Here is a 13,530-nt window from a genome sequence, read left to right on the forward strand (position 1 = left end):
TCGCCGTTCCTCTATATGTTTCCATATGTCTCATTAAGTATACACCACAGTCTGTCTTGTTTGTTTTGTCTTGCCAGTCCAGCTTTGGGGCCGTTATCCTGTATTTTTTAACCTTGGCAGCCATTCTTTCCATGCCTTGACTTAACAAGAATTTCACAAAACAATCGAGTTGTTTACTCAAAGTGACATACTTGTCCATAATTTTCATTCCATGAGGACGGCCGGAGTTGTCTAGTACAACGATTTTGGACTCCTTAATATTCACACAAACAAGGAAGAAATGTCGGGAAACGACAACGGGTAGGAATATCTGCAAAAAGAACACAAACATTTATTACTTTATTGCATATTCTTTACTTGGAATTGAGGGATATGTACAGACCACGTCAGCGAAGATGAGGTCTTCTTTTGTGACTTGGTAGTTTCTCATGTCTTCTTCAATGGATTGGGAAAATAAGGTGGCATCATGCTGCATATTAACCTGCAAAATAAGGGCATAGCATCAAAGTCATGAACATTGAAGGATACATAGCAAAAAAAAAGAGATGCACTTACATGTGAACATGATGAGAAACAAATTATTCTTGGTTCATGCCTTGGCAACCTACGGCATTCGAAGTGCACAATTATGGACCAAGCGTCAATCACTTCGCTCGAAATTTCGCGACCCATTTTCATTGAACGAAGTAATTCACGGGTGATATTACCAGGTGCACCTTCGTACAGAACGTCACTGCAAAATACATTCATTTAGAAGACCATAACTAAATAATTTCATTTTTAAAATTTCTAAAACAATGCGAACTAACTTACAATCCAGGCAGGTCTTCATCAAACACAAAATCGGCTAATCTCTGTTCCTTGTTGGTTATTTTGTGGTCCAACATATCCGCAACCTGTTGCATGTAAGGGGATCGAAGGTGCACAGGAACTTTTGAGATCTTCCTCTTAGGATATTCTTTAATGTTGATGCGTCCCCCCCCCCCATCACCTTCATCTTCATCTTCAGAAGATTCAACGGCCTTAGAAGCCTCAACCTGTTGCTTGCCTTCACCCTGATCAGTTGGTGCAACAGACTGAGCTTGGGATTCCTCAACATTTTCCTTCCCTGCACCATGATCATTTGGTTCAAAATGCTGAGATTTGGGTTCCTCAACCTGTTGCTTGCCTTCACCCTGATCACTTGGTGCAACAGACTGAGCTTGGGGTTCCTCAACATTTTCCTTCACTGCCCCCTGATCATTTGGATTTTCATGCGGAGATTTTGGTTCATCAACCTGTTCCTTCCCTTCAATCTGATCATCGTCTTCAACAGTGGTTGTCTGCACTTTGTGTGCCCCATCCGGTTCCTTCCATTCACCCTCATGATCAGTTGGTTCAACATTGGGTGAGTCATCTTTGTTGGGCAGAAATGAATCCTCGTGTTCGTCCTGCTGAGGAGGGGGTGACTTGGCTTGACTGTGCTGAAATACAGCCTCTACATCTTCCTGTTCAACAAGGAGTGATTCATCTTCAATGTCCTCACGTACATCCTCAACAGATTTCGGTTGAACAGGGGGTGACGGAGCTTCATTGGGCAGAATGGCAACATCGAGATCATTCTGTTCAACGTGATCTGATGGATTTTCTTGATTTGACATCACTGCATCCTCAAAATCATTCAGTTCAGCCTGTGCTGGTGGATTGTCTGCATGGTCCTCCACTGCAGTCTGACATGTGTAATCAACCTGGGGACTATTGACTTTCAAGCCCGCACACTGTAAAGTGTCCCCAAGTGCATCCCTTGTAGGATCTTCCACACCTACATGAACCGGACCATCGATCACCACCTTCAAGTGTTTCATGAAGCCTTCAGACTCTCTGAGGTTCAGGAAACCGGCCTCAAAAAAGGGCTTCGGATCGATGTTGCGTTTCTCCAACTCCCCTGATAGGTAATTCAGCTGTTGGGCTGTATCTTTAAAAGTTTGCAGGATTTTGGATGTCAACATCTGTACATTATGAAAAACAGAGATCATTAATCTTGAAAACAGGATAATAAAGAACAATGGGAGTCAATTTATAGTTTCCACATACCTCATTATCGTCTTCTTTTAGTTCAACCGAGTCAACTGGATTCTCGGGTTGTTTAACTGCTAGGCGCGCCCTTGCCCTGCCCAGCCCAAAACCACCGGCACGAACTTCTAAGTTGGTAAACTCTAAGACGGTGACGTCATCCCAACAGGAGATAATTGGAAATTTTCTTTCGTAGGGGATACGTTCACCTTCCACAAAAACACCATCTAGGTAGCAAATCTGGAGTAAAGGAGTGGGAAATATGTTAGAAAATATTACATATCTATAAATCATATATAAGAGAGGCAACAATACTTACCGATAAAAGGGTTATAGGTCCATCGAAATATGGATTTTTATCTTTACTTGCTTTTTCTTTCCAACTTCTTACACTGTCAACCAATCGTTGTAGTGTAAAGTGGCACCCGTTCAGTTCCTTTATGTTATCAACCTCCATTAAGGATTTGAGAATTTTGAACCTGAAATGAAAAAAATACATTTGTCAGTATTCACAAATACAATTAGATATATAATAGGTTTGAATACATGTTTACCTGGCTCGTGAATTTTGAACAGGACATAAAAAACTAGAGACAACAAAGACAACGAAGTCTATTTTGAAATCGTTGTCTGCACTTGTGTTACTTAATATCTTGGGGATCATAGAAAGTGTTTCGGGAGCTTTTGAGTCTTCCCCGGTCCATCTGGTCTTCCAATCCCTCAAGAAATTAAAATAATCAGGGTTCTTAGTCTTGTCCAACCCAACGGACTCGACTACGTTCATTACCCCTCTAGGGAGGTTCATCACGAGCTGTACGAGATCTTCATCGATACGGATCTCATCACCGTTGGACAATACCAGAGAACTCTTATCCGGGTCAAAACATTGGATTACGTGTCTGGAAAAATGAGCCAGGCACTTGGAGACGCCCATTGTAAGAAGAGAACCAAACCCGATTTCCTTCACGGCTTTCCTCTGTTCTAAGCTCAATTGAGGAATGAGTTGAGCGAGGCCATGAGGTGATGATCTGGTTAGAAATGTCAGTTTACGTTTCTTGATGGTTTTGGTTTTTTGGGGAGATGGGAGAAACTCTTCATCGAATGGGGTAGTAGACGGAGAAATATTAGTGGTTTCTGGGGGTGGTTCTGGTAACTCTTCATCGACTGTTGGAGTGGAGGTAGGAATAACATTTGGTTTTTTTTTAGGGGGAAAAGGTGGTGCTAAAATCTCATCAGTACCTGCAGCAACATCAGTAGCTTCGACAGCAACTGTGGAAACTGATTCAGCAGTCGATGACGACTTAGTATTCGTCTTCGGATTTCTCTTCCTCTTCCTTTCATATGTCCTCGAAGTCATTAATTTGGGTGGGATAGCATAAATCAGTATTATACGAAATAAATTGAATAAACATGTGTAAAATTAGTATAAACACAATAAGATTAACATACCTCTCTGGTTTATTGCTGGGATTGACGTTGGATGCCGGAGTGGGTGCAGTTTCGTTTTCGTTTATGCTCCTACAAACTTGCAAGACGACCTCTCGGGAGTCGATGGGATGATCGACTTCCATGTTGTTGCCTTGGTTACCCGACATGTTCAGAAGAAATCCTTGTAGTATAAACGAAATATCTAGGGTTTCGACGTTCAGTGTTTGGATTATCGCTGGGAGATAGAGAGAGAAGAATATGAACAGTTGCTTATGAAAATGAAATTCAGGGAGAGTCGGCTTGTAGCGGGAAATTGAAATTATATCAACTAGTCATGGAAGCGAATAAATATTCGTTCGATATCGTAAACTCATAAAAAATTAATAAAAATAAATGGAAAATAAAAACTATTCATAGAAGCGAAGATTTATTCGCGGAATGTAAATGCACGGGTAAGTGAATTTACATGACAGGCAAGCTGGCTTCTCATGGGAGGGGAGGTGGTTTTACATGAACGTCAGGCTAAAAATATTTGAAAAGAAGAAATCTTCGCTTTCAATCGTCTACTCGAAAAACAAAATTAAAGCGAATATTTGGTCGTTTACTGATTGTCATTTTAAATTAATTAAATTAACATTTATTAATAAACGGAAAAAATAAAAAAATATAAAAAAAAATCTAGCCGGTAATTGAGGCGAAGAATTGTTCGGTTGCTGCATGTCATCTTCAATTAATTGAATTAATATTTAATAAACGGAAATATAAAATTCATGTCATTTTGGCCTTTACATAGGCGGGTAAGTGTCTTTACAAGGTAGGCAAGCGGTCTTCTCATGGGTGGGTAGGGGGGTTTTACATGATATTTTTATTAGAATTAATTGAAGCAAATATATCTTCGCTCATGAGGGTCTCAAGCCAAAAAAAATGAAATAAAAAAAGGGAAAAAAATAGACAAGTAATTGAGGCGAAGATTTGTTCGGTTGCTGCATGTCATCTTCAATTAATTGAATTAATATTCAATAAATGGAAATATAAAATCCATGTCATTTTGGTCTTCACATAAACGGGTAATTGTCTTTCCATGGCAGGCAGGCGGTCTTCTCATGGGTGGGTTGGGGGGTTTACATGAGGTTTTAATTAAAATTAATTGAAGCAAATATATCTTCGCTCCAGAGAGTCTCTAGGCAAAAAAAATTAAATACAAAAATTAAATAAATATTCGTAGAAAATAAATGAATTAATTAATTGAAGCGAATATTATATCGCTGCATGTGTTTTTTAATAAATTAAATTAATATTTAATAAACGTAAATATAAAATCCATGTCAATTTGGTCCTTACATAGACGTGTAAGTGTATTTTCATGAACGGCAGGCGGTCTTCTCATGGGTGGGTATGGGGGGTTTACATGAGGGTCATGGCAACGGGCGTGTAGATCTTCGCTCCCATCGTATCTCACCCTCCCCTCTTACACGGTGCCCGGAGCGAAGATATCTTATCTGTTTATCATCTGAATATTATATTATTTCCTGGCGTTAACAGGCGCTTCCGTTAACGGCGTCTGGTGTGAACCCGGGCCTAAACCAGGATTCCGGATTCTCCCTCCCTCCGTCTCCTGCCCAGATTGATTTATTATTAAATTAATAATGCTGCAATCTGATTGGTCCGCCACAGGGGAACACGGCAATCGGTAGCAGAAGATCTGAATTGGTACATAAAGTATCTGAATTATCAATTCATTAAACAAAAATGTTTACCATTTATCTGTCTAATTTTAATTTGACATTCTAATGTTTTTTTTATCATTCAACTCAATTTTGACTCTTTAAAGTTCTTTTTACCAATTTAACATAGTTTTTTTAACCGATTTAACATTTTTTTCTACTCGGATAAAACTCAATTAATATTTTGACACATTTAATTTAATATTTTGAATAATTTATTCTATCATAAACTATATTTAAAGATAAAATAAAATTATTTAAAAACATAAAGTATTTAATTTAAAAGGGCTTAATTCTTTTTTTTAAATGAGATTGTAGTTATTAGCCAAATAAGTATATATATGCTCACACTATAATGTGAACAAATATTTAGGAAAAAAATGTGATTTCTCATTTTCGAATACTTGATAGGTCAATAATTTGCTATTCGGCTTGGTAAACAAATTTGGTTGGCACGGTTATTTAGAGAGGTTTTTTTTTAAAATTAATGAGAACTATCATAACACCACATAGTCATAACTCTCAATTTACATTCAATGCGCTCTCGTTGGAAATTGAGCTTGTGATATTTTGGTCTCTTTTAAGTATATTATCGAGACATTATGGATAAGTGCTTAGAGGGGTTTATTAGTTAGGGTAAAATGTTTTAAAAACTTGTTTGATGTTAGGTTTTATATAGGATTTAAAAAATATATATTATTAGATAAAATAGTAAATTATTTATTTATTAAAAGTTACGAATAAAATGATTTCAGAAGTTTGAAACAACTATATATAGATAAGAAACCTTAAACCCTAATGTTGGCATTAATGTATATAGGTCTTAATATATATACATAACACATACTAAGCACCCTAAAATATAAATACTGTACAATATTGGCCCATTATTTTTAACACTCTCCTTCAAGTTGGAGCGAAGATATTTATCATGCCTAACTTGCTTATAATGGTAACACAATCTCTACTATTAAGATCCTTAGTTAAGACATCGGCTAGTTGATCGCCAGTCTTTATATAAGGGGTGTAAAGGAGACCGCTAGAAATCTTCTCCTTGATGAAGTGTCGATCAATCTCAATATGCTTGGTTCGATCATGTTGAACCGGATCATGAGCAATAGAGATAGCGGCCTTGTTATCACAAAATAGTTATATAGAACCAGTTGGTGTAAAACCATGTTCTACAAGAAGAGACCGAGTCCACAAGAGCTCACTAACGCCAAGAGCCATAGCTCTATACTCCGCATCAACACTAGACCTTACTACAATTGTTTGTTTCTTGATGCGTCAAGTTACCAGGTTACCTCCAACAAAGAAATATTAGACTGAAGTGGAACGCCTATCATCCAAGGAGCCAACCCAATCTGAGTTGATATATCCTTGAACATCTAGGTGATTGTGAGGTTTAAACAACAAGCCATTATCCAATGTTGCCTCCAAGTATCTCAGAATGCGATGGACTGCATCCATATGAGTCTCACGAGGATCATGCATGTATAGGCTCACAACACCAACAACATATGCAATGTCATGCCTAGTATGAACAAGGTATATAAGTCTCCCAACTAACCGTTGATATTTCTTAGTATCCACCTCAGTACCAACACATTTGGAAAGCTTATGATTAGCTTCAAAAGATGAGTCTGTAGGTTTGCATCCCAACATTCTAGTATTAGATAGGAGATCAAGGACATACTTCGTTGGGATAGAAAGATCCCACGAGATGATCTGGCTACCTCAATCCCAAGAAAGTATCGTAACGAACCCAAGTCTTTGACCTCAAACTCAGTCGTCAACCATTGTTTGATTGAGTTAATCTCACTTTCATCATCACCCATCACAATGATGTCATCGACATACACAATCAATACTATAATCTTGCCTCATTGTCTCTTAACAAACATTATATGGTCTGTTTGAACCAAAACTTTATCATAGCATTGTGAAATCTCTCAAACCATGCTCTAAGAGATTGTTTTAGTCCATACAAAGTTTTCTTGAGCTTACACACTTTTCCTTGTGTAATGTGAGATGAGAATCCATGAGGGACATCCATATAAACTTTTTCTTCTAAGTTGTCATGCAAAAAGGCATTCTTCACATCAAGTTACTGAAGATTCCATTCTAGGTTGACACCACAAGAAATTAGGATCTGAATGGAGTTCATCTTGGCGACGGGAGGAAACGTATCCTAATAGTCAATCCCAAGTGTCTGTTCCATTTGGTTTATATTTTACTGTGAACACTCATTTGCATCCAACTATTTTCTTGCCAACAAGAAGAGTCACAAGATCTCATGTGCCGCTCTTCTTAAGAGCATTCATCTCTTCACCCATAGCACTTCTCTACTTTGGTTCAAGTATTGCATCCTGCCAACACTAATGAATAAGAAGAGAAGACAAAGTGGAAATAAAGGCACAATAGGAAGGAGATTAACAATCATAAGAAATGAAGTTAGAATTAAAATGTTGAGTACATTTTCTAGAAACATTTCTAACAACTATGGAAAAATCAAGGTCAGAAAGAGAATGATTATCATTTGTATAAGAGGAAGGCAAATGTGGGACTAACTTACGAATTAGACAATTGAGAGGGAAATATAGCATCTCCATGTTGTTTGTGTGAGTATGTCAACAAATTTAGTCCATAAAGTCTACCAAGTGTCAAACATGATTCTCCACTAGATGGTGCTTCCCTCTCCTCATGTCTTAGAAAAGGAAGAGGGTCTCACTTTTTATGTTCCCCTTGAGTGACAAAGATGGAAATTGAAGAAGGCTCCATGTTTATTTCTTCTTTTTCTAAACTCTCCCCTGAAGGGATAAACATGAGTTGGAGGTGTAATAAGGATTCGACTCCCAAAAAGTGACATCATGACTAACAAACACCCGTTTAGTGGGAGGATGATACTATTTGTACCATTTCTGAGTTGGAGAATAACCAATAAAGATACATTTTAGAGCTCGGATATCTAATTTTCCACGCGATTGAGCAGAGTTATGAACAAAGTAGACACATCCAAATACACTAAGTGGGAGAGAATGTTTTGAAGTATGTTGGAGAAATAATGCTGGAGTCTTGAACTTGAGAACGGTAGAGGGAAGACGGTTAATTAAGTATGATGCAGTCAAAGCTGCATCTCCCCATCAAAAACTAGGAACATGCATAGTAAACATAAGAGACCTAGTAATCTAAAAGATGACCATTCTTTCTCTTTGCTATCCCATTTTACTCAGAAGTTTTGACACATGTAGTAAGATACTAAGATGCATAATGGCATGAGAAGATAAGTAAAACTCAAATCCTCTTTCAGTATACTCTATACCATTGACATTTTTGGTCCGTAGGATCTATATAACAACTTGGAATTGTGTATGAATCATAACATAAGATAATTTAAAACATTCAAATACTTCAGTTCTGTGACGAAGTAAGTAAATTCAAGTGAGGCGAGTATGGCAATCAATAAAAGTAACAAACCATCTATAACCGAAACGACCAGTAACCCGAGATGAGCCCTAAACATTAGAATGAATAACAGAAAATGAAGTCATACTCCTCTAACTACTAATAGGATAATTGGAACGTTTGTGTTTCACAAGTTCACATGGTTCACATGGTTTACACATAAAGTCAAACCTACTATATTGACTAGTTAAAGTGGAAAAAGATGTTTTAATACACCAAATGAAGGATGACCACAATGTCTATGTCATGAATGCAAAGACTCTAACGGGGAGCTAGTTGATACTTGGTGGACCATCGGTAAATAAGTAGGCACATTCTCCAAGACATATAAGTCATTGTAGACTTTACCCCCACCAATCGTCTGACCGGTTGTTATGTCCTAAAAAACATAGTGTGAATGGAAGAATGTTACCGAACAATTCAGAGACTCTATAATACATTAAAAGAAACAAATTTGAAGTTAATGATGGAACATGTAAGACATATCTGAAAGGTAATTTGGAAGAAAGTTGAATAGACCATTCTCTTAGAATAGGTACAAGGGATCTATTTATAACCCGAATAGTATTATGTTGAGACAAATAAGAGCTAAACAAGCTAGAAGAATTTGTCATATGATCAAAGTCTCCTAAATCAATGATCCAAGAGTTAGAAGAAGACTATGTGGATGTTAAGGTAAAAGTCATACCAGAATTGAAAAAATGAGAGTATGTGGAAGGAGTAGAAGAGTTGGCTAGCAAGCTGCAAAGAACACTCGTCTCAAAAGTCGTCAAAGGTACTACAGGTGAAGGAGTATCCATACCAGAAGTCTATGTCTCCACTAAAAGGTGAACACTATGCTGACAATGTTCTCTAAAGTCATGATTTCGGCCGCGACCACAACCACGACCAAGGTCACGAAGGTTAGATGTAGGAGGAAACACCTATCATGAGTATGCCCTGTCTTCTGGTAGTGATCACACGGGAATGAACTCTTATCAACAAAGGAAAGTGTTATTGATGGGGTTGTAACAGGAACATGGGTAATAACAAGAGCAGAACGATCATAGTGTTCCGATTGAGGAACCATAGTATGTCGTCGAGTCTCCCCCCAAATATGAGCATGGACAGTCATAAATTCAGGGAGTGGAACTTTCCCGATCAATTCTACCTTAATGGGATCAAAGTAGATATCTAGACCATTTGGAAAGTTAGTCAAACGGTCTTCTTCTACAATCCTTTGATAGGTCTCTACATCTTTCGTACATTCTACTATGATGATGCGATAATGATCTAGATCCGTCCATAACCCTGTCAACTCAAAATAGTACTCCGCTAGTGTTTTGTTACCCTGTATTATCTCTCAAACTCTCTTTCGAATCTCATAAACCTTCAAATAATTTCTAGAATAGAAGTATGTCTTAGTTATTAAGCTCCAAATTTCTTGAGCAGTGACAATAAATAAAAAGCTCTTCCGAATATTTGGTTCTAGAGAATTCAAGAGCCACCTTTTCACAATGGCATTGTTCGATTCCCAATCAACCAATTTCGGATCATTATCCTTGGGTTTCTTAGACTTTCCATTAATGAAATTTTGCATTCTATTCGCTTGAACCGAAAATAAAACAAGTTTGTGGCCATGCAAGATAATTCAACCCATCCAATTTCACAGAGCTAAGAACGAGGGATGAGTTTAAATAATATCCCTGACTAGCAACACCATCACTATCTTTGGAACTGGGTTGACCTCCTTCAGACATGACAAATTAGTGCAAGCAACCTCAAAAACAATCCCAATAATAATCAGATAGGAAAAAAAAACAGAAAAGAAACTCTAACCCTAATTTTATAGCTCTATACCAATTTAGGAATAAAAGGATTTTAGAAATTTTGTCTAGTTGGAGACAAATATATATATATATATATATATATATATATATATCCTTAATGTTTTTATAGTCTTAATATTATTTAACACATACTAAACACTTTTAAATATAAATACTATTGACTATTATTTTTAACAATAAATTATTATAATATTTTTATTTATATCTAAAAGTATTTTGATAAATAAATTGAATGATTAGATAAATTAAACTAATATAAAAAATATTACAAGTTAGTGAGTTAAAATCCAACAGTAAAATACAAACTGTTAAAAAAAATACTAACCGAGTTTTCTATATTCATAGTTGGTTACGCATAAGTCATAATTGATACGAGGGCTTGTTTAATGTGAGTTAATTTAAATTATATCAAGAATATTATTATTAATCACATAGTGATATAAATCTATAGTAAAAAAAATAGTATATATTAGGGGAAATTGAGGATGACATGGATAATTGAACCATGAGTTATTTTAGTTTTCAAACTCAAAATATATTGTTTTGAAGAAAACATCTCTTTATTACATAAATATCATGATTTTTCATTAACTAATAATATTATTTAAAAATAGAAAAAGATAGTTTTTCTTAGATACTTATATTTTATATTTAAAAAAAGTTATAATAAATAAAATATAATTATTTGATATTGTTGTTAATGATTTGATAGATGACAATAATAAAGAGATCTTTTTTGTTTTTCGGGGAAAGTTCCCTATCAGACCAAGAATAATTGTGATTTTAGATCATTTTAAAAAAAAAAAGCTTTCATTTAAAAGCAATTATCTTTTAGATCAATATTTTTTTTTTCACGTTTAACCAAAAATCTAAAATGAATGAATTTGGTAAAATTTACATGATTAATAAATAAATTCATCCAAAAATTTAAAAACTTTTATTTTTTTTATGAAATCATCCAAACAAGTTTTAGATTATTATTATGTAATGATAAAGAGAATAATATTAAATTTATGTACAAATTTGATAATATGTCTCAAATATACTCATATACTTAAATATTCTATTTAAAAAATTATAAGCTAATTAAAACTAAGAATATTCCATTACTAAATACGAATAAAAATATAAATAAATAATTTAATAAAAAAATAATAATATGTATTCAATGTTTAAAATTCTTAATAAATCAAGAATAATATATTAAAATAAAAAATAAAACACTCTAATTCTACATTTTATTCACTTCGATAAAACAACTTATCTTCTCACATATCTCATAACATATTTTTTTTCCGAATGAACCTCTCATCTCGTGACATTACACTTTCACTTTGGTCAATCAAATATTTAATTCATATTTTTAATATTTAACATTGTGACATCACACTTTGGTCAAAAAAATATTTGATTCATATTTTTTAACCACTTTCAATTGATACCAGCCTATTATCCCTCGGCAAACCATATTCCAATCACACTTGGTTAAAGGGTTGTACTTGTTTTGTTAGGTTGCAAATTCTAAACATACATATAGCATTTTTAATTTTATTTTTAACCGTTTTAAGTTTATGAACGGGTCAACCCACAATCCGACCCAAGTATCCATTTACTCTCACATATATATCCAAATTAACCAAAACTCTCGACCCGACAATCCGGACACTTTAAAAATTAAGCATCATCATATATATATATTAGTTAGTTAAAAAATTGACCTTATATTGTTAAAATGTCTCGCGTTCATCAAATTTGGTGTTAAATTTAAAATATAAAATGTTATTAGCCTAGTTGGTTAAAGAGTTGTATTTGTTTTTGTTATGTTGCGAGTTCGAAATATATATATAACATTTTTAATTTTATTTTTAACCGTTTTAAGTTTATAAGCGGTCAATTCACAATCCGACTCAAGTATCCATTTACTCTCACATATATATTCAAATTAACTACAGCTCTCTACCCGACAATCTGGACACTTTAAAAATTAAACATCATTATATATAAAAAATTTACGTTAAATATCTTGCAAGTAACAAATTTGATATTATTTCCAATAATAAATAAAACTAAAAAAATATGTTGCCCAAAATATCCTACATCCCTTTCATCTATTTCTCTAATCTTACACCTACTCCTCAATTATAAATTGTGGGTCTCAATTATCAATTTATTAATTAAATAAATTTAACTATAAATAATAATGATGTCTTAATTTAAAATTAACCAAATATATGCATAAATGAATTAATATTAATGAATAAAACTATTATACCTAAAAGAAAATTAATATAACAAAAATCAAGTGATGCTAAAGTGGTCAAAACAAAATATAAAAAAATTAATAAAAATTAAACAACAAATCAAATTTATCTATTTCAATCCTAATTTTCATAACAACAAATTTTATTTTATTTTCCTTTTGCTTGACAAATTATAAAGAAGGATTATACTTGTAATAATGATTGTGATAAAAGAAAACAAAAATCATATAGCAAACAATTTTTTAAATATGAACATAGGAGTGCAATATCATACAACTTAATGAAAAAATCAATACCCACACTTGGTTAAGAAATAAGTAAATAACTTTTGAAAAATAATTTAAGATTGAAAATACAAATATGACGAAAGCAAACGAAAATATCAAAAATATCAATAATTTGGGCAACAGTTAGAATGAAAGTAATGTCACGAATTGGACGTGCTCTGTCAAATTTATAGAAAAAAGAGAAAAAAAATTAATTAAATTTTTTTCGAGAAAATAATTTTTTTTTTAGAAAATGATCATGATTGAGAGATTTTTGTCCCGACCATGTGCATGAGAGATAGAAAATTTTTTATTTTCATTTATTTTTTTTTGAAAAATGACTATGTACGAGATATTTTTGTCCCGAACATGACCATGTACAGGAGGGGAGAGATAATTTTTATTTTATCGGGAAAATGACCATGTTTAGATTTTTTTTATTTATCTTTCACACAAGTGTCACACCATGTTACATTTGTATCTTTACTTTCGCATCCTTACTTTC

The 13,530-nt window shown here is 34.1% G+C and overlaps 1 protein-coding gene across 1 annotated transcript; it reads right to left on the minus strand.

Annotated features, from left to right (window-relative positions):
- Positions 1–426: 426 nt before the first annotated feature.
- LOC124940097 (uncharacterized mitochondrial protein AtMg00810-like) lies at positions 427–7,042 on the minus strand. Its single transcript, XM_047480583.1, has 4 exons — positions 6,901–7,042; positions 6,564–6,847; positions 1,450–1,709; positions 427–481 (listed from the first exon to the last, which is right to left on the minus strand). The coding sequence occupies exons 1-4, from the start codon at positions 7,040–7,042 to the stop codon at positions 427–429; spliced, it is 741 nt and encodes a 246-aa protein (XP_047336539.1).
- Positions 7,043–13,530: the final 6,488 nt, after the last annotated feature.

Source organism: Impatiens glandulifera, chromosome 1 (genome assembly GCF_907164915.1).
Source record: "Impatiens glandulifera chromosome 1, dImpGla2.1, whole genome shotgun sequence".
Taxonomy (NCBI): domain Eukaryota; kingdom Viridiplantae; phylum Streptophyta; class Magnoliopsida; order Ericales; family Balsaminaceae; genus Impatiens; species Impatiens glandulifera.

What these genes read in the sequence shown, in the direction of transcription:
- LOC124940097 (XM_047480583.1), bottom strand. Translation starts at nt 7,042, where the DNA reads ATGGGTGATGATGAAAGTGAGATTAACTCAATCAAACAATGGTTGACG. An exon ending in GATATATCAACTCAGATTGG is followed by an intron (nt 1,710 to 6,563) that starts GTTGGCTCCTTG and finishes TACACATGTCAG; the next exon opens with ACTGCAGTGGAGGACCATGC. An exon ending in TTTCAGCACAGTCAAGCCAA is followed by an intron (nt 482 to 1,449) that starts GTCACCCCCTCC and finishes CTTATTTTGCAG; the next exon opens with GTTAATATGCAGCATGATGC.